This window comes from Sceloporus occidentalis, unplaced genomic scaffold (assembly GCF_023333645.1).
Source record: "Sceloporus occidentalis isolate IW3139 unplaced genomic scaffold, rSceOcc1.0.p SCAF_2, whole genome shotgun sequence".
Lineage (NCBI taxonomy): Eukaryota > Metazoa > Chordata > Lepidosauria > Squamata > Phrynosomatidae > Sceloporus > Sceloporus occidentalis.
In genome coordinates, this window is record NW_028316982.1 from 537,810 (window position 1) to 563,506 (window position 25,697).

The following is a 25,697-nucleotide window of genomic DNA, read 5'->3' on the forward strand; positions in this document are numbered from 1 at the left end:
GAGATTCCAGCTCAACATTGATTATAGTAAAGTCTCTTTCCTTGGAGGCTGTTTTTAAAGAGGCTGGATGGCCATCAGTCACAAGGACGGCTTGGATTGTGTCTTATCATAGAATTGTAGAGTTGGAAGAGACCCCAAGAAGGGCCCTGATCCAGTCCAACCCCATTCTGCCATGCAGGAACTCTCCATCAAAGCATCCCCATTGAGAGATGGCCATCCAGCCTCTGCTTAAAGACCTCCGAGGAGGGAGACTCCACCATTCTCCATTGAGGGAGTGTGTTCCAGTCTGCCTTTCTTCCTCCAAGAAGAAACTGGATGCCCTTGGGGGTACCTTCCAACCATATAATTGTATGAGAGCGTGGGTGAGCTGGACTTGACTTGTTTCATCAGCAGTGGAGCAGTAGGAAAAGACTCTGCCACAGACACAGACCCTGTGGCTTGGCATCTCAGTCTGGGACTTATGGGCTGCGCATTTTGTTCATAGTTGTAGGAGGCGGGTGGGAAGGCCCCCTTATCACCATTGCACAAAGAGCTCACTCTGCCTCAAGGGGAGCCACATGTTAATTACTTTGCCCCATAAAAAATCACGTTGGATGTTGAGAGGTTGGGGCATATCCAAAGGAGGGCGACAAGAACGGTGAAAGGAAAGGTTTGGAAACCATGCCTTATGAGGGACGACAGGAAGCTGGGGATGTTTAGCCTGGAGAAGAGAAGGTTAAGAGGTGATATATAGCCCTGTTTAAATACTTGAAGGGATCTCATATTGAGGAGGGAGCAAGCTTGTTTTCTGTTGCTCCAGAGAACAGGAGACAGAACAATGGATGCAAGCAGCAGGAAAAGAGAAACCACTTCCTGGCAGTAATTACTGTTCGACAGGGGAACACACTCCTTCTTTGGCGTGTGGTGGTCTCTTTCCTTGGAGGTCTTTAAACAGAGGCTGGATGGCCATCTGTTCGGGGTGCATTGATTGAGAGTTCCTGCATGGCAGAAGGGGGGTTGGACTGGATGGCCCTTGCGGTCTCTTCCAACTCATGATTCCATATGCACATGTATGTCACTAACAGGACACTGTACACAATTATGGATGCAAACTGCAAGAAGAGATTCCAGCTCAACATTAGGAGGAATCTCCTGACAGTAAGGGTTGTTTGTCAATGAAACACACTCCTTCCTCAGAGACTAGTGGGGTCTCCTTCCTTAGAGGCTTTAAACTGAGGCTGGATGGCCATCCATCAGGGATACCTTGAGAGTTCCTGCATGGCAGATGGATTGGACTGGAGGGTCATTCTTGGGGTCCCTTCCACCCCTAGGATCCTATGAAGAGGGCAGCTGTGGGGTGGCTGGGCAAGGCCAGAGGACGAAGAGGAGGGGTTCACTGCCCAAAGAGAAAGGGTCCAAGGATGGGGAAGCCTGGTGTGGGTCCAGTCTTCCTCTGACCAAGCACAGAGGAGGAGACCCCAAGTAGCCCCAATCCGCTGCCAGTAGGACACACTCCGGGGGGGGGGGGGGCACAACGGAGGACCCTCACCCTACCAACCCTGAGACCCAGCACACGCAGGACCCCATCGCCAGGGCTGGGCAAGCAGAGCGCAAACCACAGCATGGAATTAAAGCAGCTTTTATGTATAAAAAAGGGAGGGAGAGCTGAGCTGCCCAAGTGGGGAGGGGGCAGGAGGGAGGGGGTGGGGTGGGGGTCCCCAGAGTCTGGCTCCACACACATGGGCCCCTCATGGCTTCTGTGCCTCAGCCGGGTGAAAGCGATTCAGCTTCTCCGGGTTGTTGGAAGCCATTTGGGAGAAGTCCCGGAAGATGTCCTGGTAGGTTTCGTCTCCTGCGAAGGAAGGAAGAGGCAGTAGAGCATCAGAGGAGGACCCCTGGCTGGCTAACACTGGCCCACCCACCCATCCAGTGTCCCTTCCCCTCATGGGCAAGCCAGGATGGACTAGATCTTGGCAGCGCACGTGTCTATGTTTCATGCAACATAAGTGGGGCACCTTTGCGCAACTGCACGTGTTCTTTTGCAAACCCACCCATTGCAGCCTCTGAGAACAGGGCAGAAAGCCGGCATGCAGAAAATCAAAAGTGGGGAACAGCAGCTAAATGTCTGACATCCCTCCATCTCCTGACCTTTCACTCATACTTCCAAACTCCCAAGTGTCCCCCATTTTGAACCCAGGCATACTCCTGTGTTGCATGTGTAGCACTTGCTGACCCATTAGGGAGAGAAGAGATGCTGGGATTAAACCCAAGCCTCGATTTTTTTTTTTTTTGGGGGGGGGGGGCTTCCATCAAGAAAAGGCACCCCAACCCTTTTGCTGTGCACATGCCCCTCCCCTTGACCAAAGCAACTAAAAAGAAAAGAAGCCAGACTCTACCTTGAGGAGAGACCCTCACCAGCAGCCAGATAGTTGGAGAAAAGCTCAGAGTTAGAAGAGAGGAATTGCAAAAGGAGTGCAAAGGAAGGAGGAGAGCAGCAGCCGGACACACGCATCCAGCCCAGAAAAGACCCCCCTCCCTGGGCCCAGAAGGGCTCTGGGGGAGAAGAGGCGGCAGAGAGGGTCTTCGGCAGAGTGGCAGACCTGAGGCTTGGGGGGGGGGAGGGAGGGGGGGTTCAGTGGGTCCTTGTGGTCCTTTGGGCACTAGTGGCATACCCCCATTTTGGAAGACCCCATCAGACTACAATGCTTGCCTGCCTGCCAGAACCCTCACCCCAGACCCCAGCTCAGTTCCCCTGAGGATGACCAAGGGAGGCATCCAGCCCCGTCCCATCCCTCCTCTAAAAAGTGGGGCCAGGAAGCTGCCACAAGCTTCCTAACTGTCCTATCCCTTTGACATAGGCTGAGGCAGCTCCCGACTGCTCAGAAATGCCATGGACAGGGATGGCGCTTGGGACCAGGCTAAACTCAGCCCAACAAGGAAGCCACTAGCCAGCCAGCGACCTGCATGGCTCTGGCGGAGAAGGACACTGCCATTGTGCTCTCCACCATTTCTAGCTATGGCCCTTCAACCACTCCCCACTCTCAGGGCTATGGACCCAGGACCCCACAGCTACCTGACCTTTGGCTTCAGAAAGTAGGTAATCCCCCCCCCCAAAAAAAAAACACCCCTTTTGCTATGGAGCAGACCTGAGGGACAGGGCTGAGGGGAATATACTGTACTGGTGGGTTAAATTCCAGAGCTACCTGCCCCCTCGGGGTACAATCTGGTTTATGTGCCACTAGGACAGCCAGTGAGATTGGAGGGTGCACACACACACACACCACCCCAAACCCACCTGCCTCATTTCCCTTAGCCTTGGAGGGGGGGGGGGCAAGAGGAGAAGCCTCACTCCAGAATTTGAAGGAGCAGAGCTCACTCCAGCTTCTTCAACCCCTTAGCCCTGTTTGTGGGAACCTGCCTGGTCAAACAACAGTCTAAGTGTCGCTTCACAAGGCCTGGAAAAGCACAGAACCTGATGCCCCAGAAGGCATTCTAAATCTGAGCGTTTTAACTTGCCATTCCTAGTCCTGATGGCTGCAGAGGTGGTTGGGGAGAACATTTCCAGGCAGGAACTGGGGAAAGCATGGGTTCTCCCTGACCCCTTTTCTCAAGCAAGTAAAGTGTGTGCATGTGTGTCTCAGGGGACTTTCACGTGCAAACGTGATTCAGGTTGAAGCATTCAACTTCTCAGGGGACAAACACTGAAATTAGAAGCCAGCACAGCAGAGTGCCCCTAAGGCCCTGGGGGCAGAAAGTTTCCAAATGCCCTCCCTCACTTTGGCCAAACGGGAGCCAAAGAAAAGGGGTCCTGCTACGGTATCACAAGCCACTGGCTTCCTCTGCAAACCCACCCAATTCAGGGCAGCCATAACTAGGCTGGGATCTTCAGGGCCCATCTGTCAGGCCCTCCACCCGCCGGGACTCCCATGGCACAGCTGTGTCAAACAGGCATGGGGACTGTCAACTGGGAGCAGATGGGTCAGCTGGATGAGTCCCCCTGCTCCATAGCCGACCAATGGGGAGGGGGCAAGAGATGCCTGCCCCCCCCCCTTCCTGGATCTGGTTCAGGAGCCAACTGGCTGGGGCCTCCCCTGTCCTGGGCATTCTGTCCATCAGGAGGTCCTCCCCCAGCACCCACAGCTGCCACTGCCACCACCAGCGCCTGATTGAGCGTCAGTCCCACCACACGAGGCCAAGCCTTCCGCTTTGGCTGAAGGAACTATGCTTGGTCTAGCTGCAAGCTAATGAACTCCTGGATGCAAGTCCGGTACTGCATCTCTGTGTGGTTATTAGGGGGTTGACCTGGCTGGCCGTAGAGCCCTTCTGACTCCCGCATCTCTTCGTTCATCCTTGCCAGGCGTAACCTGTGGGGGAGAGGGGCAAAAAAGCACCACGTCAGAGAAGAGCCACAGCTGGAGCAAGAGAGACAGGAGGCACTGGGCATGGCCCACAGAATGCCCACCCTAAGCCCTACCCCCAGACTCCAGAGGACACCCACAAGCCCATATTCCTCTGTGACCCCTCGCTTTGGGGTCTGCATGGCCCAAACGCCCAAGCCTCTCCAAGCTCAGCTGAGACCAGTCCGGTTTTGCTCAGAAAGGAACAGCGCTGTGGCTCCAGTCCTGGCCGTTCTATTTGCTGCACATCCCCTAGAGAGCCCCCTGGTCAAATAACCAAGGGCTCCACAGAGGAGCAAGGCTGGGTCAGCCCAGGAGGGGCTTTGTGGGGGAATGCCCAGCCCAGCCATGCTTTCCCTTCTGCTCCAGAATGGATGTAGGCAGAAACAGAGTGTTGCCTGAAAGACCATGGGGTGCAGGACCCACCCCATTGCCCTCCTGCCCAAACCAACCACAATGCTTGCGTGAGGCCAAGAGCCTCGGACACTTACAGGGTCACGATGTCTGCATTGGCCGCTTCTATGGCAACACTCAGAGGGTCCTTCCCATCTTCATCTGTGGCGTGTTGGTTGGCACCCCGTTTCAAGAACAAACAGACCTGCCTGTTGAAAAGAACCACACACTGGCAACACCTTCCAGAATAGGGAAAGAGAAAAGAGCGAGAAGCTGCAAGCCTTGGCCACAAAGGAGCCAATGACAAATGCACAGCAAGGGAGGAAAAGCCCAGACGCTGCAGGGCTCAAGCTGGGCAACTGCTTGCAAGGAGGATGGGTGCTGTTGTGCAAAGTAAACCTTTTCTTGCCATACCTTAATGTAAGGCATAATTATTTTTAAACAAATCAACATTTTTAACTGTTAATACTATTCTTAAATGTTGCACCTTTTTTAAAATTTGAAAATTCCATATTTCCGTAAGCTCTTCGTTTTCTTCATTGAATAAATTCATTGTTAGCATCAATGTTTTTTCCTTATTTATCTGTAAGCCTGAGGCTTACTAAATTGGTCTAGGTCATTACTGGTTTCACGTTTCCCACTGGATTGACTAAAGTCAGTACCAAATTGTCTGCAAAGGTTCTTAATTTATTTTAACCCCTTCTATTCTCTTATCTTCTCAAATACTATTATTTGAAACCTCTAGACCAATAAAAAATAACTTTGTTCCTTTTTGGATCTCCATTATTGTTGTTTTCTCACCATTAATCATCACTTTGGCACTTTGTTTTGACCCATTTGGCACTTTGATCTTCGATCCATTTTAGAAAATTACTCCCTGTGATATATGTTGTATGTTTCTTTAAGTCTTACGTCCTCTCTCTTCATTCACCTGTTCTGTGTTATTGTGTTCCTATAAATCATTATGTGATCTTGGGAGTGGTGGGAGTTGTTTGGAAAGAGACTGACTTTGTGTGTGAGTATTCTGAAGCTCCAGCCTTCCAGAAGATACTGTCTTTTGAATAAAATGTATTTATCTGTTTGAGAAACTTGACGGAGCATTCTTCACAACACTACACTCTCCATGTCAATTCTTCTCACAGATAAATAGCCAGCTAACTTTATCGAATGCCTTTTTGAAATCTATGAACATCATGGCAAAATAAACCTTTTCTGATCATCCCTGGCCCATTGCTTGCTGGGGAGGTGGCTTTTTGAAGTAGGAGAGGTTCCCTTTTGCCGTTCATGGGAATCCCCAATTCTGGGGTCCCCTGGCAGATCCCTCCCAGCATCTCCCTCCTTGGTTGCACCCTCTTCCCCACATCTTAAAAGCTCCTCATTGGAGAGAGCTCACAGTACGGTCAAAGGACTTCTGGATCTTCAGAATAATGCACCTTAATCTGAGCAAAGTATGCTGAATTCCCCTCATGAACAGGTAACAAGGTCCAGCTGAGAAGCAAAGGGTGGTGGTGGGAAGGGCTGGGAAAGCCAAGGCCACCTACCCGGTGTGCCCCAGGACTGTGGCATGGTGCAGGGGTCCCCTGCCATGGGCGTCCCTGAGGTTGACGTTGGCCCCGTTCTGGAGCAGGAATTCACATGTGACCAAGGAGCCCTGCAGAAGAGGAAGGAAGGCAGGCAGGCAGGAGGGTAGATTCAGCGCAGGGCCCCTGGGAGGAGGCCCTTTGGACCCTGCCTCCCCCCTCCCCAGTCAGAAGGGGAGCAGTGCCCATTGACTTTGCAGGCTCACCCCAAGGACTGCCTGGATCAGAGGCGTGGACTTGTCTTCCTCAGGGTTGGCCCAGTTGACGTCTGCCCCATGGGCCAGGGCTTCTGCCATGCGCGGGAGGCTCTTCTCGTAGGAGGCCCGGTACAGCTGCAGGCCTGCCAGGAAATGCTCCGAGGAGCCCGGGGAGGAAGAGCCACCGGCGGCAGGGGCAGCAGCGGTGGCTTCAGGCCACTCTCCTCGCTCTGGAATCAAAGAGGAAGTGGGTTCCCAGCAGCCCCCTTCCCCCAAGTGGGTTGACTGGGATGGTCACGCAGAGGGGAGCAGGTGGGAATTCAGACCCTGCGGTGGCCAGTTTTGAGGGTTTAGGAGGGGGGTATGCAGGTGTCAACAGCAGGCATATTTTGAGTCACAGGCCATACTCTACAGCCAAGGCCAAACTACAACTCACAATTTGCAGTTACTTTGTAAAAGTCCTCAAACTAACCATACATTTTTATAAACCCCTGTCAAGCATATACAACTGCAGCACTCTTGAAATATGCCCATCTAACTTCTGTTTAAAGACCTCCAAAGAGGGAGAGTCCACCACCCTCTGAGGCAGTCCATAGGCCACTGTCACACAACTCTTACAGTAAAAAAAATCTTCCTAATGTTTGGGTGAAATCTCCTTTCTGGCAGATTGAATCCATTTGCCCACTGAAGAAAAGTATCCTCTGCCCTCAGATTCTTCTGGAAATCACCCAAACTCTGGCTGCTATTTGCCCACAAGGCTACTGTCCTGCAGTCAAGGGCAACCTGAGGCCAGGAAAGAGGGTGTCCCAAAAGGAGTGAGGAGAAGTGGTCTGTCAGGTCACCCAGAGCCCCCTGGAACTGGAGTGGGCTGCCGACCTCCTCCTACCTGGCTCATACAAGGGGTTTGCTGACGGGGTGGAGGCCAGGTGCTCTCTGCTGTCCTCTGTGCTGTGCTGGACTCCACTGTCATTGCTCCGCACTGTTGCAATAAAGAGGAGCCCTTAGGAAAGCAGAAGGAGTGAGGTGGCCTTTTCAACAAACCCACAGATGGACAGACAGGCAATGAATATGAAGCTAGGGCTCCCCCTCTTCTACTTTGCCTTCAAGCGCCTGAAGAACAAGCCTTCGGGTGGCATCTCCCTCTCCCCCTCGTCCCCCTGCGTCCAAGCGATTCAAGCCAAGCAGGGAAGTCTGATCTGCTCCTTCTCTCACAGACGGCCAAAGCAGCGCAGCCGATGGGTGGGAGCGAACAGAGATGGCCAGGGCACCACACGGTGAATCACGAGAGCGGCTCAGACAGCAGTACTTACTAATGCGCAGCTTGGAGGAGGTATCAAAGTAGGAGAAGAGCGAGTCTAGCTCATCGGGACAGAAGAGAGATTCCCGCCTGGCCTTGTCGCTACTTAAGCCAACCACTGGGGACATGCAAGTTAGCAAAGCGCAGCGCAGGAGGCAGAAGGAAGCAAGGAAGAAGAAAGGAAGAAAAGCCAGCCAGCTGGCCAGCCGGCCATCCATGAAAGAAAGGAGGAAAATAGGAAGGAAATCAGCTTGTTAGTAGGTGGCAGAGTTTCCAGAGTGAACACACGCCTCCCACTATGGGCCAGCATTAGCCCCCCCTCCTCCCGGCTGAGCTCAGGGAAGTTCAGCGTCTCTTCCAGTGCAAAGGACTCCTGTCCCATATCTCCTGAGTCCCTCTTTGCCTCCAAGTGGCTGCCCAGCCTCCTAGCCCTCCAGCCCCATCGCCAAAGGTGGTGGTCACTCAGAGCGTGGCAGACACTGGCATTTCAAAGGAGACAGAAGAAGAGAGACAGAGAAAGAGAGAAGGTAGCAGGTGGGGTTCTGTGTTCTGAGTACTCATCCTCCAGAGTACAAGGGGAGGAGGCTACCTTGCAGGGTTGCTGCCACTGCTGCCGCTGGGGTCCCCTCTGGGCTGCTCTGCCTTTTGCCCTCTTGGCTGGTCAAGAGAAGCTTCCCTCCTGGACTGGGAGAGGCAGATGGGTGCCTGGCCACAAATTTCCTTCCCACATACTTGGCTCGAATGTACTCCTCCTTCTCCTGTCTGAACACAAGAGGGAAAAGCCACGTGAACTGCTGGGGGGGGGGGGGGGCTCTGGTGTGATGCCCCTTGGCTCAACTGTGGGGGGAGAGAAGGTTTGGGACTCCCCCTTAGCAGCTGCCTCTTCCCTGGCTAGTGCCATCGTTCATGGCTAGCTGGCCCAGGAATGGCAGCAGCTCTTGTGTGTGAAATGCACCAGCAGGCAGACCAGATCCCCCCCCCCCCCCAATGCACACAGCAGCTGCAGCGTGAGACCACAACTTCCCAAAGCGGCACTTTTGCCTTTGATGCTACCCACCCCACAAACCTGCTGCCTCTCCTCCCGTCTTGCCAGCATGTCAGAAACAGCTGCAGGGGCTTCTCTCCACCCGTCGGGAGAAAACATGTATGGGGGGAGCAAGGCACCTGCCCCCTCCCTGCCCCCAACTCAGTCATGGAGGATCAAGAGGCCAGCAGCCATGGCGCAAAAGCAGAACTCAGTCCCTGCACAGGGACTGGAGAGGGGTTGCATTAAAAAAGCCTTTTTAAAATGATTTTGTCTCATTTTGAGACAACCTCAGCGCAGGCAGGCAGGGAGTGATTACCTTTCGCTTCCTGGCAGGGGCTTCTTGGCTCCCATGTCCTCTACGTTTGCTTCATAGACCCTGTTTATGACGTCATTCCCCAGTTCGCACATCAGCTGCAAGGGAGGGAGGAAAGAGCAGCTGAGGGGTACTGAAGCTAGGCCTCTCCTCCTGACTCTGGGCAAAGGCACTAGCCAGCAACCCTCTTCTGTTCCAGAGATGGTGCAACAACATGTCTCTGTGTGTGTCTGCAACCTGACACCACCCATAGTGTGGGTTGGGGTGGGGATAGGGGAGAAGACAGGACCATGGCATTATTGTGACAGGTGGCTCCCCATCCTGATCCTACCTACCTTGAGCAGCTCCGGTTCCCATGAATCCAGTGTCAGGGACCTGACTTTAGAAAAATGGACACCCAGGCTCCTAGGGAGGGAGGGAGGGAGGAGAAGAAGTTGTGAGGGAGGGGTCCCAGGACACCTCCTTGCAAAAGAGTGGCAGCCAGGCTGTCCATGTAAAGAGTGCCCCCTAGTTGCCCACCTGTGGATGCCGGAGCACTCGATGCACAGCGTGATGCCAAGGTTGATGCTAGCCCACCGGGGGTCTGCCAGGCCACAGTCGCAGCAGACAGAATTGCCCACAATGCTCTGTACTTTCTGGAGGGAGCTCTCGCCTTTCAGCAGCTTCTCTTTGGATTCGCTGCTGGATTCAGGGCTCCCCAATGAAGGGGGTGGCTTCCTCTCGGCCTTTTGGAAAAAGAGAAACAGGAGACAGCTGATGGCAGCCTACCTGCGCATCACAGACAAGGCCTGCCAGGGTTCAGGGCACATTTTGCCATCCCCTCCCTCTGGCTTGCACTTCTACTAGAGGCCTTTGCTCTGCCTGGCACTTTTCTGCAAGGCCTCTCCCTACTGCCTGAACTGTGGGGAGAAAAACCAAAACTGCCACCCACAACCACCATCACCACGACTGCCAGCCAGAGCCTGCTATACAGAGGGCACTGTGCCCTCAATTTGCCTGGCTCTACATACCTGGCTGGGCTTCCTCTTTCTCACCTCCGTCTTTTAATTTCTGTCCAGCATTCAGCTACACGCATGATCACTTCCACCCACCGCTCTGACCACATCTCTCCTGTCTTGGCATCCCTTCACTAGCTCCCCCTCCCTTTCCAGATTCAATATAAGCTCCTGCTGTCAACGTTTAAAGCCCTCCATGGACTGGCCCCTCCTTACTTATCAGACCTTCTTTCTCCTCACCTTCCCACCAGGGCCCTCCGTTCTGGTAGTCAAGGTCTGCGGTCCCAACCCAGGATTTCCTCTGCCCCATCTCGGATTCGCCCCTTTTCACTTGCTGCCCCTCACTCCTGGAACCTTCTTCCCCCGGGAGACACAAGGGCCCTGATCACTTCTTTAACCAGCTTCAAAACGGAGTTGACGACCATTCTGTTCAGGGCAGCCTTCCCAGGCATTGCATAACTGTCACTTGCTATTTGATGTTCTTTTGTTGTCTGTTTTATTGAATCATTTCCTGTATTGCTATGTATTTTATATGTATTATCCTACTAGAAAGGCCCCTTCCCCTCCACCTTTCCCTTCTCCTTTTGTGTCGTGTCTTTTTAGATTGTAAGCCTGAGGGCAGGGAACCGTCCAATTAAAAAGATTGTATGTACAGCGCTGTGTAAATTTACAGCGCTTTATAAATAAAGGTTAATAATAATAATAATAATAATAATAATAATACCTGGTATTATCTTCATCAAAGTTCATTCAAGGCCAAAACAGACCAAAAAGGCAAGAAAGAGCTGTGGCCACATGAGGCCAAATGGGTGCTCTGGTCCCTTTCCTTTGGCCAGGAGCCCCGCAGCCACCTCTGGGGGACGGGGAGGGTGTCTTTCCAGAGGCTGCCCACCCTCTCACTTGCCTCTGATCCAAGAGAAGCCTCCTTGCTCCTCAGAAAGACAGGCTCCACTCACCTCTGCCTCATCCCCTTTCTCCCGGTAAGCTGTGGCGATACTGGTCTGTACTGCCTTGATCCATGCTAGCCGTAGCTTTTCTGAGTCTGCCTGAAGGATGCAGCTTCTGCAAGAGAGAGCAGTAGGCAAACATGTGCAGAGTGTCTTCCAAGACTTGCTGGCACCAGGGTGAGAAAGCAGGGGAGGCCCATGAATCCAGATTTCTTGGGAACAGGCTGAACCAGCGGCTGGATTTCCATTTTTACATACAGATTGAAACCAAACTAAAGGACTGCATAGACTGACTTGAATATTCAAAGTCAGAGAATATTTTATTCTGCCAGAGAGTTCTTCTGTCATTCCATGGCAAAGCAGCCATGTCTCCAAAAGAACCCAAAGCCACCCCACTGCCCCTGACCTGGCTCTCCACATTTGTGCCTGTGATTTGAGGCACTTGCTCTGGCAGCCATGTTTGTGGGGACACCCAAGTGAATGAGCCCCTACTTCAACACAGCACTCTAAAGGTGGATCTCCAGCACCCCTGCCCCCAACCCAAGAGAGGGCTTTCGGGTGAAGAGAGCTGGCCCCACAGCTGCTAGAACATCCCCCATTTCATTTTTTTTAATTGTGTTTTTAATAGATATTTTAATTGTAATATGTTTAATCCTGTTTTAAGGGGGGAATTCAGGACATAATTTTGTAAATGTGGATTTAAATGTGTTGTGAGCCGCTTTGATTGTCTTGTCACAGAAAAGCGGGATACAAATAAAAGTTTTATTTATTATTTATTATTATTCATTCATGCCTCCCTGCCTCCCTCCCACGTTCTTACTTTGTGGGGGAGACCACTTCAAAGCAGAAACGTCGCTCGATGTCCTCACAGGGCTTGACCGTGCAGAGCCGCAAGTCCTCCACCACCACCGTGGGATTATCCTGAGGGAAGGAAGGGAGAGGTAAGCAAAGGTCACAGAGAGCATCCTCTTCCAAATCGCAGGGAAACGGCAAGGGCCAACAAGGGACTGAGGGGGCTGGTGCAAGGTGACCCAATGGCTCAAGTGTCCCAGGTGACCATTCCCAGGAGAGGGGCTTCTCCGTGTGAGCAGCTCAAAGGCCTGCTTCCTGCAAAGGCCCCTCAGTGCCAAAACCCCAAAGGACCACCTATGGCCAAGAGTCTGCCAAGGCATAGCTTGTTTCAGACCTGCCTCTTCTTAACAGCCACCCCAGTTCTCAGTTCCCTACCAGCAAAGGAGGGCAGCATTCAGCCTGTGAGCCACTGAGGCACACCTGAACTAGATTAGGAACAGCAGCTAAATCAGGGGCTGCCCCCTCTTTGTCCTGGAAAAAGCCATGATTTTGGCCTCCAACAATTTGGGACCCATAACTTGAAATAAAAAGGGAGGCACTGGAGTCCCTTAAAGCTTCTGGGAAGGCATCCTTCTTACTTCTTTGCACATGGAAAAGTGTAGGGGGCTGTTGTGGTAGATCTGACAAGGAGAAACAGAGCAGGGAGGGTGGGTACAAGGGTGCTGCCAGGAGGGCACTTGGGGGCCTTGCCTTCCAACTCTCCGCAGTATCATCCCCCCCACAGAATGCAGATCCTTCTCCATGACTTACCTTAAATTTTTTCTGGTATACCAGTTGGTTATTCTGTATGGAGAACCAGCGCCTGAGCAATCAAAAGGGGCAAGGTTAACACCACACCTCTGGCAGAGCACAACGGTACATGAGGAATGGGGTGGCCTTTGCCAGAAGGACTACCCTTGGGGGGCTGCTGGTCCCCTCGAGCTCCGTCATCATTGCTGCCTCTTCCTATTAGGAGGAATCCCATGGGGTTACTTCTCCCCTCCCCAAAGAAGCATACTCTCCCTGCCACACTGGGGACAATCCAGGAACTACCTTGGTGACCCAGGGAAGTGAGACTGCATCACGTGGGATCTAACGGGGGGGGGGGGGTGTCCCCAGACATGGCAAGGGGCAGGGAGGTTGGCTGGCCCCCATGGGATTCCTCCCCATAGGCAGGCCATCCACAGGCAACAGTGATGGCCATGGTGCAAATGAGGGAAGCAGCCAGGTGGCTATCAGACAGGCATTGGACTTTGTTTTCCAGAAGAGATGCCAGCCACAGCCTTTGTGCCACGGCAAAGGGGAATACCACAGTCCACCTGCTGAACTGTGGAAAATGTTAAAGATGGCCTCACTCCCAACAAGCAGGGAGAGCTCACACATCACCTCCAGACACAGATGCACAAATGCGTGTGCCTCCAAAGTGCCATGCAGACAATCTACTTTCTGCTTTTTCCTTCCATCTTTACAAGGGAGATTCCCAGCATTCTGGGGGAAAGTGGGACCCACTCCAAGGCCTAGGAACCATCTCTGGATCACCATCCTCCCTCCCTCTTGTCTCTCATTAACAGCCACAGGGCCCAAAGTGCTCTCCTCTTGCCCCTCTCTTCACCTCACCTCACTTGACCTCAGCAGCCCCATTTCAAGGCAAGAGGCCCAAAAGATGCCATCTATGTCATCATAGGGAGAGCCCTCCCTCCAGTCCATCTGCCTTGCTCCAGGCCTCAGAGGAGAGAAGAACTGCTGGACCTGATCCCCTTCCCCACCACCATTCCCTTCTCCTTTTGGGTCATGTCTTTTTAGATTGTAAGCCTGAGGGCAGGGAACTGTCTAATTAAAAATACTAATTGTAAGCCGCTCTGAGAGCCTTTAGGGCTGAAGGGCGGGGTATAAGTACTCTAATAAATAATAAAAGGGCCACTGGTGGCAGTAGAAGGCTCAGCTGAGCCCTTTGCAACCCCATGCTTCTATGGGGATTCCTCCTTCCATCTCCCCCAGCAGTGTGGAGGCTGTTATGGCCCAGGTTATGATACCACCTCTTCCGTCTCAGGGCACAACCACCGGACAGGTGAGATCTACTGGCCTTCTCAACCACTTTTTGTCCATGCAAACTGAAGGCAGATCCATTAAGGCTGCCTATCCCCATTGACCCAGCCTGATGTCACAAGACCTAAATTTTGACATCATCTTCTTCGTATTACACATGCCCAGAGGTGAAACCATCATGCCCAAATTATCTTCCCTCTCCTCTTATGTCCACCAGGCAGACCAACAAAACGTGGGGCCATGTGGGAGTCCACAGAGCCAATGCCCAGAGCCAAGCCCCAGGAGCTCATCCAACCCAGCTCTGCAGACTTTTGAATGGTGGCAGCAGCATCAGCATCAGCAGCCACTGTTGGCACTGCCACTCTCCTGAGCCTGGTACCCCAGCCGGGCTCTTGAGGATTAGGATAGCAGGCTGTCCTTCGCACTAGCCACTGGAAGGCCACCACAGGGCCATAGCAGTGATACATGTGCACACACACACAAACACACTGCACCCCCATCACATCTTGCTGAGTGACCAGAGAGGTGGCTAACCCTTCAGCTTGGGGCCACATGGCTGCCTGTGAAACAGGGAGGCAGAGCAGAGGTATTTCAGTCAAGGATCTGCACAGCAAGGGCTGCCTTTTAATTTCAAGCCAAAAAGAGAGAGAGAGAGAGAGAGAGAGAGAGAGAGAGAGAGAGAGAGAGAGAGAGAGAGAGCGGGGAGGGCAGTGTCTCTTCCTGAAGAGACTCAGCCCTGGCAAAAAGGAAAATGGACCCTAAGAATGCAGCCCCTTCTGCCTCCAGCACAAGGCCAAGAGAACACTTGGGAGCAACAGCTGTTTTTGAGGAACATGATGACTGAAATAAAACACGCACACACACACCTAGCATTTTACAGCAGGAGCTCCACTCAAGAACAGCATAAGCCGACAAACAGTTAGTTACTTGCCCAGGTTTAAGGTAGAGGCCACTGCATTGTTTTAAAAAAGCATCTACTGCATTGGCTGCAGGCAAGAGGGAACTTGTCAGGCCACACTGAGGAGCAGCAAGAGAGAAAAAAGCTCTCAGCCTAAAGCTGCCCAGCAGGGAAAGTAGGCAAGAGGAGGAGGAGGAGGAAGGGAAGGAAAGAAGAGAAGACAGCCAGCTTCCAGACAAGGTGTCGGGAGGCAGCATGCACAAGAGCTGACAAGGAAGGCAGGGGTTCCTGGCACGTCTGCCAGCAGAGGCCAACTGCCATGGGGCCATATGAGCCCCAGCTTGGGGCGTGGGGGGGGGGGGCAAGGGGCTCCAAAGTATCTTCCAGTAGAGCTCATTTCTTGTGGGAAGGGGAAATTTTGCAAAGGTTTAACCCACCCTCATCCACAAAATGGCAGCTTCCCAGTCCAGGCATCCTTCCATACACACCCGAGGATATCTGCTGGTGGGCCACCAGGAAGCAAGTGAGCACCAAGAAGGGCTACTCCCAAGTGGGATGGAGGCTTGACTTGATCTGCTGCAAGTCCTCAGAGTGGGGAGAGGGGAGGTGGAGGCAGTGTGTGGGTTGGTGGTGGTGACTAGGTCCAGTGCATGCATGCCAGCCCAAAGAGGAAAGTGCACAAGAAGGGGGCAGAGGATGGGGGGGGGGGGGGAGGAGAGAGAGATGCCAGAAGCTGAGTGGTACCTGATGCCATTGGGCTTTTTCCTGTCAGGTGGAGAAAAGGGGGATGGGTTAAAACATGAGCAGGAGCAAGGAGATGAAGAAATCAAACCATAACAGATGACACCCCCAAGCCAAATGAGCAAGAGCTGCCAGCCAGCATGGAGAGAAAGCAGAGGAGAATGCAATGGGAGGAAGCAGAGGGGCCAAGCTCAGTGGGGATGCCCGCCACAGCCATGGGTCAAGGGCAATCAAGAGAAACCACAGAATCGGGAGGGAAGGCAAAGGCCAAGGCAGTCATATTTAGCTAGCTAGGGAAATCCAAGTCCCCCTCTTCGAGAGAAATTCCCAGGAAGGTTCACAGAACACAGAACACACAAGAACAACTTGAGGAAAGGTCTAAGTAGCAGCTGGGTCCACACACCCAGGAAGAAGCTGCCAGACCGGCTCAGGCTGGATGAAAAGGCCAAGGCCAGCAGTGGGCCCCTCTGGGGCACCACCTCTGCGAAGATCCCTTCCCTGGTAGGTGCCCAAGGCCTCAGGAGCCACGCCATTCTTCCCCCCAGAAAGGTCTGCGTGCGCTATGCATCAATTATGCATAGAAATGGACCTCAGGGATCCAGGAAACACAGAAGCTCTACTACCTTGCAGGTGTACACCCTGAAAAGCATGCACACATGCGTGCGTACCACAAGACCTCTTGCTGCCATCAGTAGTAGCTGCTGCCACAACAGGGGTAGAAGTCACTTCCTGAAGCTGGCACTGCACAAGCCTTGGCAGCGATGCCCACATCACTCAGAGAGCTCCAACATCGCACTGCGGGAGTCCCCCTGAGAACAAGATGCCCACCAGGAATGCCTTTGCAGCATGGTCACCTCCCACAGCCTCTGTGCCTCCTGAAAGCCCAAGGCGGTGCATGCATATAGACATACACACCTGAAGGAGAACAAAGCCCAAGGCCCCTCAGGGACCATAGGTGTTGTTCCCCACCAGACCCACAGCAGCACTGCAGAGCCTTCCTTGGCTCCAGGAAAGGCAGAGAGGGAGCAAATTCTGTGCTAAGTGCATCTGGGCAGGGAAAGACTTTGTCAGGAATGCTGACTCCCTTCTCTTTGCTACCAGAGCTGGCCCATGGAACAGACCACCCTTGTTATTCCCAAGTTGAACTGGGAATGGGGGGAAAGAAGAGGTCAGAGGGCAAGGAAACAGAGGAGTGGTTCAGGTGGGAAGGCAATCAGAGGGGGCGTCTGTCCAGCACACAAAATGGAGAAGGATGGGGATGAGCTGTCTTGAGCCCTGAGGCCAAATCTCCACAGCTACTTCCCCATGGTTTATCCAGCTTTTGCACAGGTTTAATTCCCCGTTCTGAATGCCCAAAACATTTCCCAAGGGTCAGTTACCAGTGACTAGTATACAGTAAGCAAAAAATACACCAAAAATTGTTCCCCGACCCCTTCTGTTTGCTCCTCCTCCAGAATGCAGCCCCCAAGATACCTCCCTGAAAGTGAACTTGTCCCCTGAGCCTGAAAGAAGCTCTCCACCCATTAAGAGAGGCAGGAGGCGGTTGCAGAGGCTGCCGCCAACTCAACTCTGCTGCTGCGGCCCAAGAGGCACGCTGACGCAGCCAAGGACTCTGACTTAGGCTCCTCAACACATCAACCCAGCCCTCAGCCCTCCTTCCAGAGTCACTCTTTTTCAGCCACTTGTCTCCAGAAACTCTTATCTATTGGAAACATTACAAGGAGTTTCTTTACCTATTCCACAAGTTAGCAGCCAAAAAAGCAGCACAGACAGAAACAAAGGGGTAAGATTACCACCTACTATCTTGCAAGTGCCTGCAAGAGCTCATGGGAGCTTAGGGGCTGACAACAGAAGGCCAGGAAGAGTGCCTCAGGGCCGGGGCCAACCAGTCCAAAGAGGGAAGAGAGAATCCCGCCTTATGGGCCTAGCAAACCACCCCCATCCTAACTCAACACAGCTCCATGGGAAGGCAGCCTTACCTGTTCCAGGTCTTAAAGGCATTGCTGGCTCGCTTGAAGAGATAGCCCTCCATAACGATGCCGTCTGCCCCATCCAGGTCATACTCCAGCTTGGTGTCATCACTGGAGAAATGCTGGTGGGGAAAAGAAAGGAAAGCCCTCTTTCAGTGTGCCATGTTCAGAGGGATCACAAGGGGGGGGGGGGTGCGGGCCACACCACATGACACCCCCCAAAAAAAGGGGGGGGGTGACACCACTGCTTGCCAAGCATTTCTGTTTTGGCAGAAACGGGCTGTGGCATTCATCCGTGTCTCTTTAAAATGCTGAAGAGATGGGGTGAGGCTCAGTGGGAGGAGAAAGGAGAAAAACATTCTTTAGAAACATCACATTTTACTAAATTTTTACTTTAACCACATAAAACTATGCATATGTAAATATCTTTATTCTGTGCATATAATAGTGTAATTTAATTTTATGAAAGCAATACTAAGCATTTTGTATGGTGTGGTATGGGAGAAGGTCAATGGGGAGTGACACCACAAGTTACCAGACTAGGTGACACTAACCCTAGCAGCCCTGTTTATGTAGGTTCTAACTTTTGTCTTTTTTCACCTTCATTTTATACTGTTTAAAAGAAATTATTTTGTTCTAAAAATTGTGTTGCTAAGTTTTTAACCGTTTTTACCTGTGAACCACTTTGGGTCCCACTCCAGCAGAAAGGCAGTATATAAATAAAATATATAAGAGAACTTGCCTGTATTTTATGAAAAGCCCTTTGCATGCCCCAGAATCAGAGACTCTAGAATCATAGTTGGAAGAGACCGCAAGGGCCCTGATCCAGTCCAACCCCCTTCTGCCATGCAGGAACTCTCAATCATAGCATCCCCATTGACAGATGGCCATCCAGCCTCTGCTTAAAGACAGCCTCCAAGGAAGGAGACTCCACCACAATTTCCGAGGAAGGAGTGTGTTCCTCTGTCGAACAGCCCTTACTCTCAGGAAGTTCTTCCTAATGTTGAGGTGGAATCTCTTTTCCAGTAGCTTGCATCCATTGCTCCTTTGTGTCCTGTTCTCTGGAGCAGCAGAAAACAAGCTTTCTCCCTCCTCAATATGACATCCCTTCAAATATTTAAACAGGGCTATCATATCACCTCTTAACCTTCTCTTCTCCAGGCTAAACATCCCCAGCTCCCTAAGTCGTTCCTCATAGGGCATGGTCTCCAGACCCTTCACCATTTTTGTCGCCCTCCTTTGGACACATGGCTCCAGTTTCTCAATGTCCTTTTTGAATTGTGGTGCCCAGAACTGGACCCAATATTCCAGGTGGGGCCTGATCAGAGCAGAATACAGTGGCACTATTACTTCTCTTGATCTAGACACTATACTTTTATTGATGCAGCCTAAAATTGCTCTGATGAGAAAGAGGGTGACAACAAGGCCTGTTTCTGATGCCACCCCTCAAAAGGTGTCCCCAGCTGTAACAAAGGAGGGAAAAGGCTGGTCCAAAGGAGCACCCAAAGTGGCAGAGGTGCAGTCATGCTCAGCCAGCCCCACAGAGCCCTTGGCATGCGTGTTCACACAGGGCAGGAGTGTGTAGATGTGCTTCTCTGGTTCCTTCATCCCACAGAGAGTCTGCCTCTGGGATCCCCCCTAGCTCCCCCTTTGCAGACAAGGAGATTGGAAAGGGGGGTTCAAGTAGTGGCTTGCAGTCCAAGACACCAAAGAAGAAGGTTTGGACTGGCACACAGGATAAATACTTCTTACTGAGCAACAACTGTCCCAGCTTATCCCTGGGGATGTTCTGAGCCACGTTTTTGACAAGAAAGCTGGATGAGGCTGAGGCCCTAGAGAAGACCAGGTACCCCTCACAGGCTGCCAAGCTGGGCTGCCATCACCCCACCTCTGCGTCCTCGATGAATTGGCAGCTGGCTCCCAGAGGATCCAGTGAGGGTGTTGCTAACAAAGTTGCCATGGACAGCAGGGACCCCCTCAGCTGCTTCCCCAGCAAAGCAAGCAGGTGGGGAGGGGTGTCTTCAGGAGACATACCCCCAACTGGCACTTCCATTGAGGCATCAGGTGCCAAGACAACCTCTGGGATAGTTTCCCCCACCTCACCTCTGCTAGGACTGAAACCTCCAAAGCCACATAAAGACTCGGTCCCCTTTTCCATGCTAGTCAACACCTTCACATTCTGATCGCAGTAATATCTAAGATTTTCTTTCAAGAGCTTTTCCCCCTTCAAGAGTTTGATCTAGTTTGGAAAACGACGAATGAAGGAACTACCAGTTCCCTTGTAAAACAGGCCTCTCTACAACAGTGATAGGAAAACAGACTAGTTGGCTGGCTAGACAGCTGTGTGTCTGAGAAGAAGAAACGACCACACTTGGCAGGTGACCCTCTTGGCACTGCAGGTTCGTGTGGTGGCAACTCAATAGGGTTTCTGCAGAAATACTGGACAGAAACATGCCCTGTTTCTCTTCTCCTTGCCAAGGGCAGCTGCCCCATTCTGTGCCACACCAAAGGTCACTTCAGAAACCCATCAGATAAGAGCCAAGTTAATGTTCTAGGTGTGTGTGTGGGGGATCTCATCTCCTAGGAATGAGAGATCTGCGTTCCCCATGCTTGCCCCGACCCTGCCCCACGACACCCGGGCGGAGAATGTTCTAGCCCCTGTTTGGCCCTGGACCTGATTCCACTCTAGGGAGTGCTGAATGGACACCATGTAGAAGATGAAGAGTGTGGGCAGCCTGCTACTCCCTGTACCTTCTGCTGAATTGTGGAGTGCTTCTGCTCCATCTCCTTCTTCTCCTTTGCAGCATCAACAGCCAGGCGTTCCAGCTGAAAAAGGAAAGAGGAAGGAAAGCACGCTCCATGTTACCTGGTGCAGGAGAACAGTGAGAGCACTCTGAGATCCAAGGAGACCTGCTCTTGTGGGGGCCCTTCCATCTTCCACCTCACCCCTGCAAGGTACCCTTTCCTACGCATACATGCACCACTTTCAGGGCCACAGACCTCAGGAGCTAGACACATGTGGGCTGGGTTAAGTGCTGCTGCCAGCTGCCTGCCTCCACTCCTGGGCACTTAGTGCCAAAGACAGCCGGTGGCAGGGCTGCTGCATCTCACCAGGATCAGGGAGGAAAAGGCTGACTCACTGTGCCTGAGCTTCTCCAGCATTAGCCTGGCTAGTTGATAGGCCAGCAAAGTGTCTGTCTACCTCTCTTTCCCACATCATCATTAGAAGCTGAGGAGCAGAATTTAGTGCCGTCACAAGGCAAGAGAAAGCCAGGGCTGGCAGAGGTGGCCCCACCCTAAGTTGCCTCCTGCATCAGGACCCTCTCCCCATCACCACTCCTACCCTTCAAGGAACATGGAGGACAGAAAGTTAACAGGATATGGGTGAGGCCTTGAGATAGCCGGAAGGAAGGCTGGCCACTACTCGCCAGAGAACAAGGAGAGGAGACCAACTGGCACAAAAGAGAGATGGAGGGAGGCAGACAGTGATGGGTGCTCTGGCAAAGGCTACGTGAACCAGCTGGCATCAGATGTCACTTTGTGCTTAAAGAGAAAGTCCTTTCCCTTCTCACACTGATGCCCTCCTTGCCTAAGCATGTTTGTCAGGGGACTGACTTAGTCCCAGGCACACAGCAACACCTAAGGTGGTGCATTTCTAGCCATCCTGCTTTCCTTAAGACCACCCAGCAGTGGCTTCTAAGGAAGGGCTAAGATGGGAGAGGCCCCTGGAGAACCTCACACACGGTTTCCATAGGGTGCATTAAAACCACCAAATCGACGCGGCCAAACAGAAGCCAGGGGGCACCAGCTCTCCCATGTCCAACTGTTGACAGTTTAATTGGCATGTAGGGCAGCAGAAATTCTGTGATCCTCATAAGCAGCCAGGCCTTCAGCACCCATTGTCTCTTCACAGACCCCAGTCTGGTAAAGCAGGGTGAAGCCATCTTCCTGGGGCCAGCCTTCACCCAGCTCCAGCCCACCCACAGCACTCCTGGCACACAGTTCTCTTTACCTGACCTCCCAGGTCCTTCATGTACGGTCCAAGTTCACTGAAGAGGTCATATCCTTGATGGAAGAAGGCCAGATGGGCATACATGAAGGAGAGCATCTGGGGAGAAAGACCCAGGTGGGGAGAGGCTAGATTGAAAGGAAGAGGCCTCTGGCAGCAGGCCCTGGTGACACTAACACACACACACACACACACACACACACACACACACACACACACACACCCCGCCGGTCTCTCTGATAAAGACCTTCATCCCCCTCATCCTCCCTGCAATCCTCACAGACAGTTCCTTTCCCCCAGTACAGCCTGAGCCCCTCCACTGCTGGAAAAACTCTGGCTGAAAAGTCCATACCCACAAACCTCTAAGGAGTGTCTTAAGGCAATTCCCAACCTCACCCCCATCATTTCAGTTTTGGGGAAAAGCAGCTCAGGGGGGAGGGTTGGATGGCAGGGTGAGACAAGCCCTGGGCCCTCTGTGGCTGGAAGCCAGGCCTCTGGGCAATTTGGATAGACTCTGAGACTCAGCCTGAGAGCTGCAGCTAGTCAGAAAGTAAGAACCCAAGCCCTTCAGATCAAACTAGCTGCCAGTTACAAAAGCGGCTTCCCATATGGGCACAAGAGACTTACCGACTTCAGGATCTCTGATCTCCTTTTTGACTGAAGAACATTAATCTGAGGAAAGCAAACAGCCTGCTTCAAATGCTGGCACAGAGAAGCAGGAAAGAGATCTGGAAGGTTCCATGGCACTGGTGCCTGGCCAACAGAAGGGCTGGGAAAGGGGAGCAGCACTGGGCACCTGGGGCAGGACAAGATGGCTCCAGTGGAGGCTGCCCTGGGCTCTCAAAGCAGCTCCGAGCTTGCCTACCCCAAAGGCCACTGCAGATGGCCAGGCAAGCTCACCTGAAGGACATAGTCCAGAGCAACGTGGCGGAAGCACTTGCGGGTGGCCGTGAGGATGTTGGCAGCTTCCTCGACCTCATGCTGCTTGTTTCTTGGAACCTGGGCGTTCTTGGCGAGAGCAGTCTCCTTCTCTTCACTGACCTTCTCAAACTGCTTCTTTGCCTCTTTAAATTTTCTAATATCTCTAGAGCATAAAGGAAATAAATTGCTACCATTGGGTCATCCTGTCTTCACTGAAGAATGCCACCATCAAAGCACGTCAGGTGGAAATCTCCTTCCAATGTACTTTTGTCTATTAAAAGTACAGATGGCTTCCCTTGGGGCATTCTGTGTGTGTGTGTGTGTGTGTGTGTGTGTGTGTGAGAGAGAGAGAGAGAGAGAGAGAGAGAGAGAGAGAGAGAGAGAGAGAGAGACAGAAACATACATGTGCTCAAGAAAGAATACAACACAGAGTCTACCTCTGGTACAAATTAGAGAATGCACATGAAGAGACTGTGGTCCCCATACTTTTGGGGAAATGGCCTTTGGGACATCAGGTCGACCTCCCTGTCCAGTCAGCCTCTTCTAAGGAAGGTAACTTGTTGCTATTTTCAGCAAACGGTGATACATTTTTGGTTCCCAGGGAGATTTGGGAGTAGGTTGATGGGTGGGTGACAGGAGTGCAGGCCTTTCTGACACAACAGTCTCCAGATGGGCACATGGAAGGGTGTTACTGAGACCACCAGGCCACATGAATCAGAAGCAAAAGTGAACTTACTCTTTAACAAACATCTGTAGTTGGGCTTTAATGGATCTCTGGGTTTGGTCAAACAGGATCTGAAAGGGAAAAAACATCCAATTCAAAGCAGTCCCAGAGGTGAAGTTCCAACCTCCCCATCTCCTTCTGAGCTTGACCTTCCTCATGGCCCTTTCCAGGAGCCTCTGCCAAGGCACAGCCTCATGGAGAAGGGCCCCCCCCACCATCTTGCCTCCAACATGCAACAGAAAGGCTTTTTGCCAGAGACTCGATGCACACTAGCCCCAGCCACAATAGCCAAGGAAGTGGAAAAAACTTATGGGAGCTGTAGTTCAAGCCCTGTGGAGGGTTCAAGGTTCCCCCACCACTGCCTGATCAAGAATCCAGTAACACTTCCTTGGCAGTCTCACACAACCCCTGGTCCTCTTAATTTTCACCTTTAGATGCCCTCACCTCCTCTCCCCAAAACTCATATACAGCAGTAGGATCAGTGGAGGGGTGGGAATTAATACCCTCCACTTCCCCTCCTCCTCTGTGCCACCTTGCATGGGTGGACAGGCCAGGAGAAGGTGACCAGCTGACAGCCAGGTGAGCCAGGGGCATACAGTATGCCCGCCTTCCAAGTTCAACCCTCCAGCAACAATGCCATATTGCACAGGGGCGGGGTCTCGGCCATCCGCCTCCCTCCCCACAGCTGACAGGGGCAACAACCTCTGGCCTGGTCACTCTTCCAGGGCTCAGAGCCCATACAGTTGGACTCACAGCACTGTCAGAAGTAACAAAGGGAGCTCAGCCCATGGACAGACATCTTGCTGTTTCCCAAGGGCCACATCCAGTGTGATTTCGACCCTGAGCAGCCCTAAAAGCACCTCACCCTCAAGGAAGGGGATGGAGTCAGAGGGGAAAACCTGGGAGAGCTCCCTCTCACATGCACCCATCTAGCAAGCATGGCTTCATGACATCCTTGCCTTACACACAGTGGTTGCATGGAGACATGAATCCCTACGTGCGGTCAGCAGAAGAATTTCAGCTTGGTATTAGCAGTAGCCAAGAATACCCACCTATCTGGCAAACCAGTTCCTTTTCCTGTACTGAGGCTGCAGGGATCCTGAATTCACATCTGGGATCAGAAGCAGAAGAGGCAATGGCCAAATCCAGGCTGACCCAGAGAAGATGGCAACACTGGGGAATGGGAAGGGAATCTTGCTGTGCCAAAAGATGATGCTGTTCAAAGCCATTCAGCAGCCCCCTCTGACACCTTCCTCTCATCTTTGGAGGTGCCAGGTGAGCAAGCCCACAGAGGGGAATTGTCCAAGTCCTTCCCAATCCCAAAACAGGGAGGAGGGCTCAGGCCATAGACGGAACCCTCTCATACACACGCATGCCTATCTTTCCCTCCCACAGGAAAAGAGATGGAGGAATGGGAGGTTTCTTCAGCTAATGCCTGGGGTGCCCCCACTGCCACCCTTCCTGCAGGAATAAGAGGCAGAGATAGAGGGCAGGAGAAAGGGCCAGGGACCAACATTTTCAGCTTGGCGAGTAAGGCCTGCCTAAAACATAGCACCAGTCCAAACTCTTTGGGGCAGGGCTGCACTTGTCCAAGGTACCTGGGGAGGGGTTTAGCCTGCTTCACCTCATCTCCAAAAGCCCCAGGGGCAGCTGTGACACAAAGCAACTTTGGGCACCTGAGGTTGGTGTGACACTAGCTCTGAGCCCACCTGGAGAGGGATAGCCTGGCCACTGTGCCCTAGGACTAGCAATAGACAAGCTAAACTACAGCAATAGCTTCTACAGAGGGCTGTACTGTGCAACAGGCCCCAAATACAGTTGGCAGACAGTTAACCAGTCCAAGCCAAAAGGATCACCTTCACCAGTTAACCAACTGCACTGGCCACTGATCTGTCTCCAACAGAGGGATCCAACGTATCTGAGGGACCCCTGTTCCTGAGCAGACTTGCCTCCATGCCAAGGTCTTCTTTTCTGGCACCTCCAAATTTCAAAAGTTACCACCTGCAGGAGGATGGTTGGCCAGGCAGAGATCCTCTGTTTAAAGACCTCCTCCTGCATCCTTGGAGAGGGGCTGCTAACACCCTGGCTCAATCCAGCTGGACCACTGGCCTTGCCCAGGTCTTCCAGGAGGGGCTCTGCAGAGCCGCTGCTCCACCAGGGCTTCCCACCTACCATGGAGTTGAGTAGAGGCTTTAAGCCAGGCTTTGGGGGTGCAGTATCAAGGCTGGCTTTCCTAGATGCTGCCCCTCACCCAGGAGCACCAGGGAAGCCAGAGAGAGGGCCCAGATCCACCAAATCTGCCAGGTGGGCCAGAAAGACATGACACAGCAGGGAGGCTTGATATCAGGAAAGTTTCATCTTTAAGAAGCCTCAAACATTCTAGAAGAAGCCAGAAAGCAAGAAGCCACAGACCCTTGGCTGCCAAAAGGAGA

General features: G+C 52.5%; 2 protein-coding genes across 8 annotated transcripts in view; one reads left to right on the forward strand and one right to left on the reverse strand.

Moving 5' to 3' along the window:
* Positions 1–25,697, forward strand: part of LOC149317815 (D-beta-hydroxybutyrate dehydrogenase, mitochondrial-like) — a 381,124-nt gene that overhangs the window by 283,352 nt on the left and 72,075 nt on the right. The window lies entirely within an intron of this gene.
* The window catches only part of LOC149317824 (arf-GAP with coiled-coil, ANK repeat and PH domain-containing protein 2-like), a 33,477-nt gene continuing 9,388 nt past the window's right edge, over positions 1,609–25,697 (reverse strand). Inside the window, exons 5-24 of one of the 7 annotated variants that reach the window (XM_089508521.1) lie at positions 23,278–23,336; positions 22,521–22,704; positions 22,248–22,322; positions 21,624–21,719; positions 20,363–20,437; positions 17,621–17,733; positions 12,728–12,779; positions 11,946–12,046; positions 11,135–11,240; positions 9,703–9,908; positions 9,519–9,588; positions 9,187–9,281; positions 8,433–8,605; positions 7,857–7,961; positions 7,433–7,525; positions 6,556–6,776; positions 6,311–6,420; positions 4,868–4,978; positions 4,282–4,343; positions 1,609–1,831 (exon numbers count right to left, since the gene is read on the reverse strand). In XM_089508521.1, the coding sequence (XP_089364647.1) occupies positions 1,728–1,831; positions 4,282–4,343; positions 4,868–4,978; positions 6,311–6,420; positions 6,556–6,776; positions 7,433–7,525; positions 7,857–7,961; positions 8,433–8,605; positions 9,187–9,281; positions 9,519–9,588; positions 9,703–9,908; positions 11,135–11,240; positions 11,946–12,046; positions 12,728–12,779; positions 17,621–17,733; positions 20,363–20,437; positions 21,624–21,719; positions 22,248–22,322; positions 22,521–22,704; positions 23,278–23,336 (2,211 nt within the window). In that variant the 3' untranslated portion in view covers positions 1,609–1,727. Of the gene's footprint in view, positions 1,832–2,375; positions 4,344–4,867; positions 4,979–6,310; positions 6,421–6,555; positions 6,777–7,432; positions 7,547–7,856; positions 7,962–8,432; positions 8,606–9,186; positions 9,282–9,518; positions 9,589–9,702; positions 9,909–11,134; positions 11,241–11,945; positions 12,047–12,727; positions 12,780–17,620; positions 17,734–20,362; positions 20,438–21,623; positions 21,720–22,247; positions 22,323–22,520; positions 22,705–23,277; positions 23,337–25,697 lie in introns of all 7 variants that reach the window. The other 6 variants (XM_089508522.1, XR_016279925.1, XR_016279924.1 and 3 more) reach the window with 6 other exon arrangements.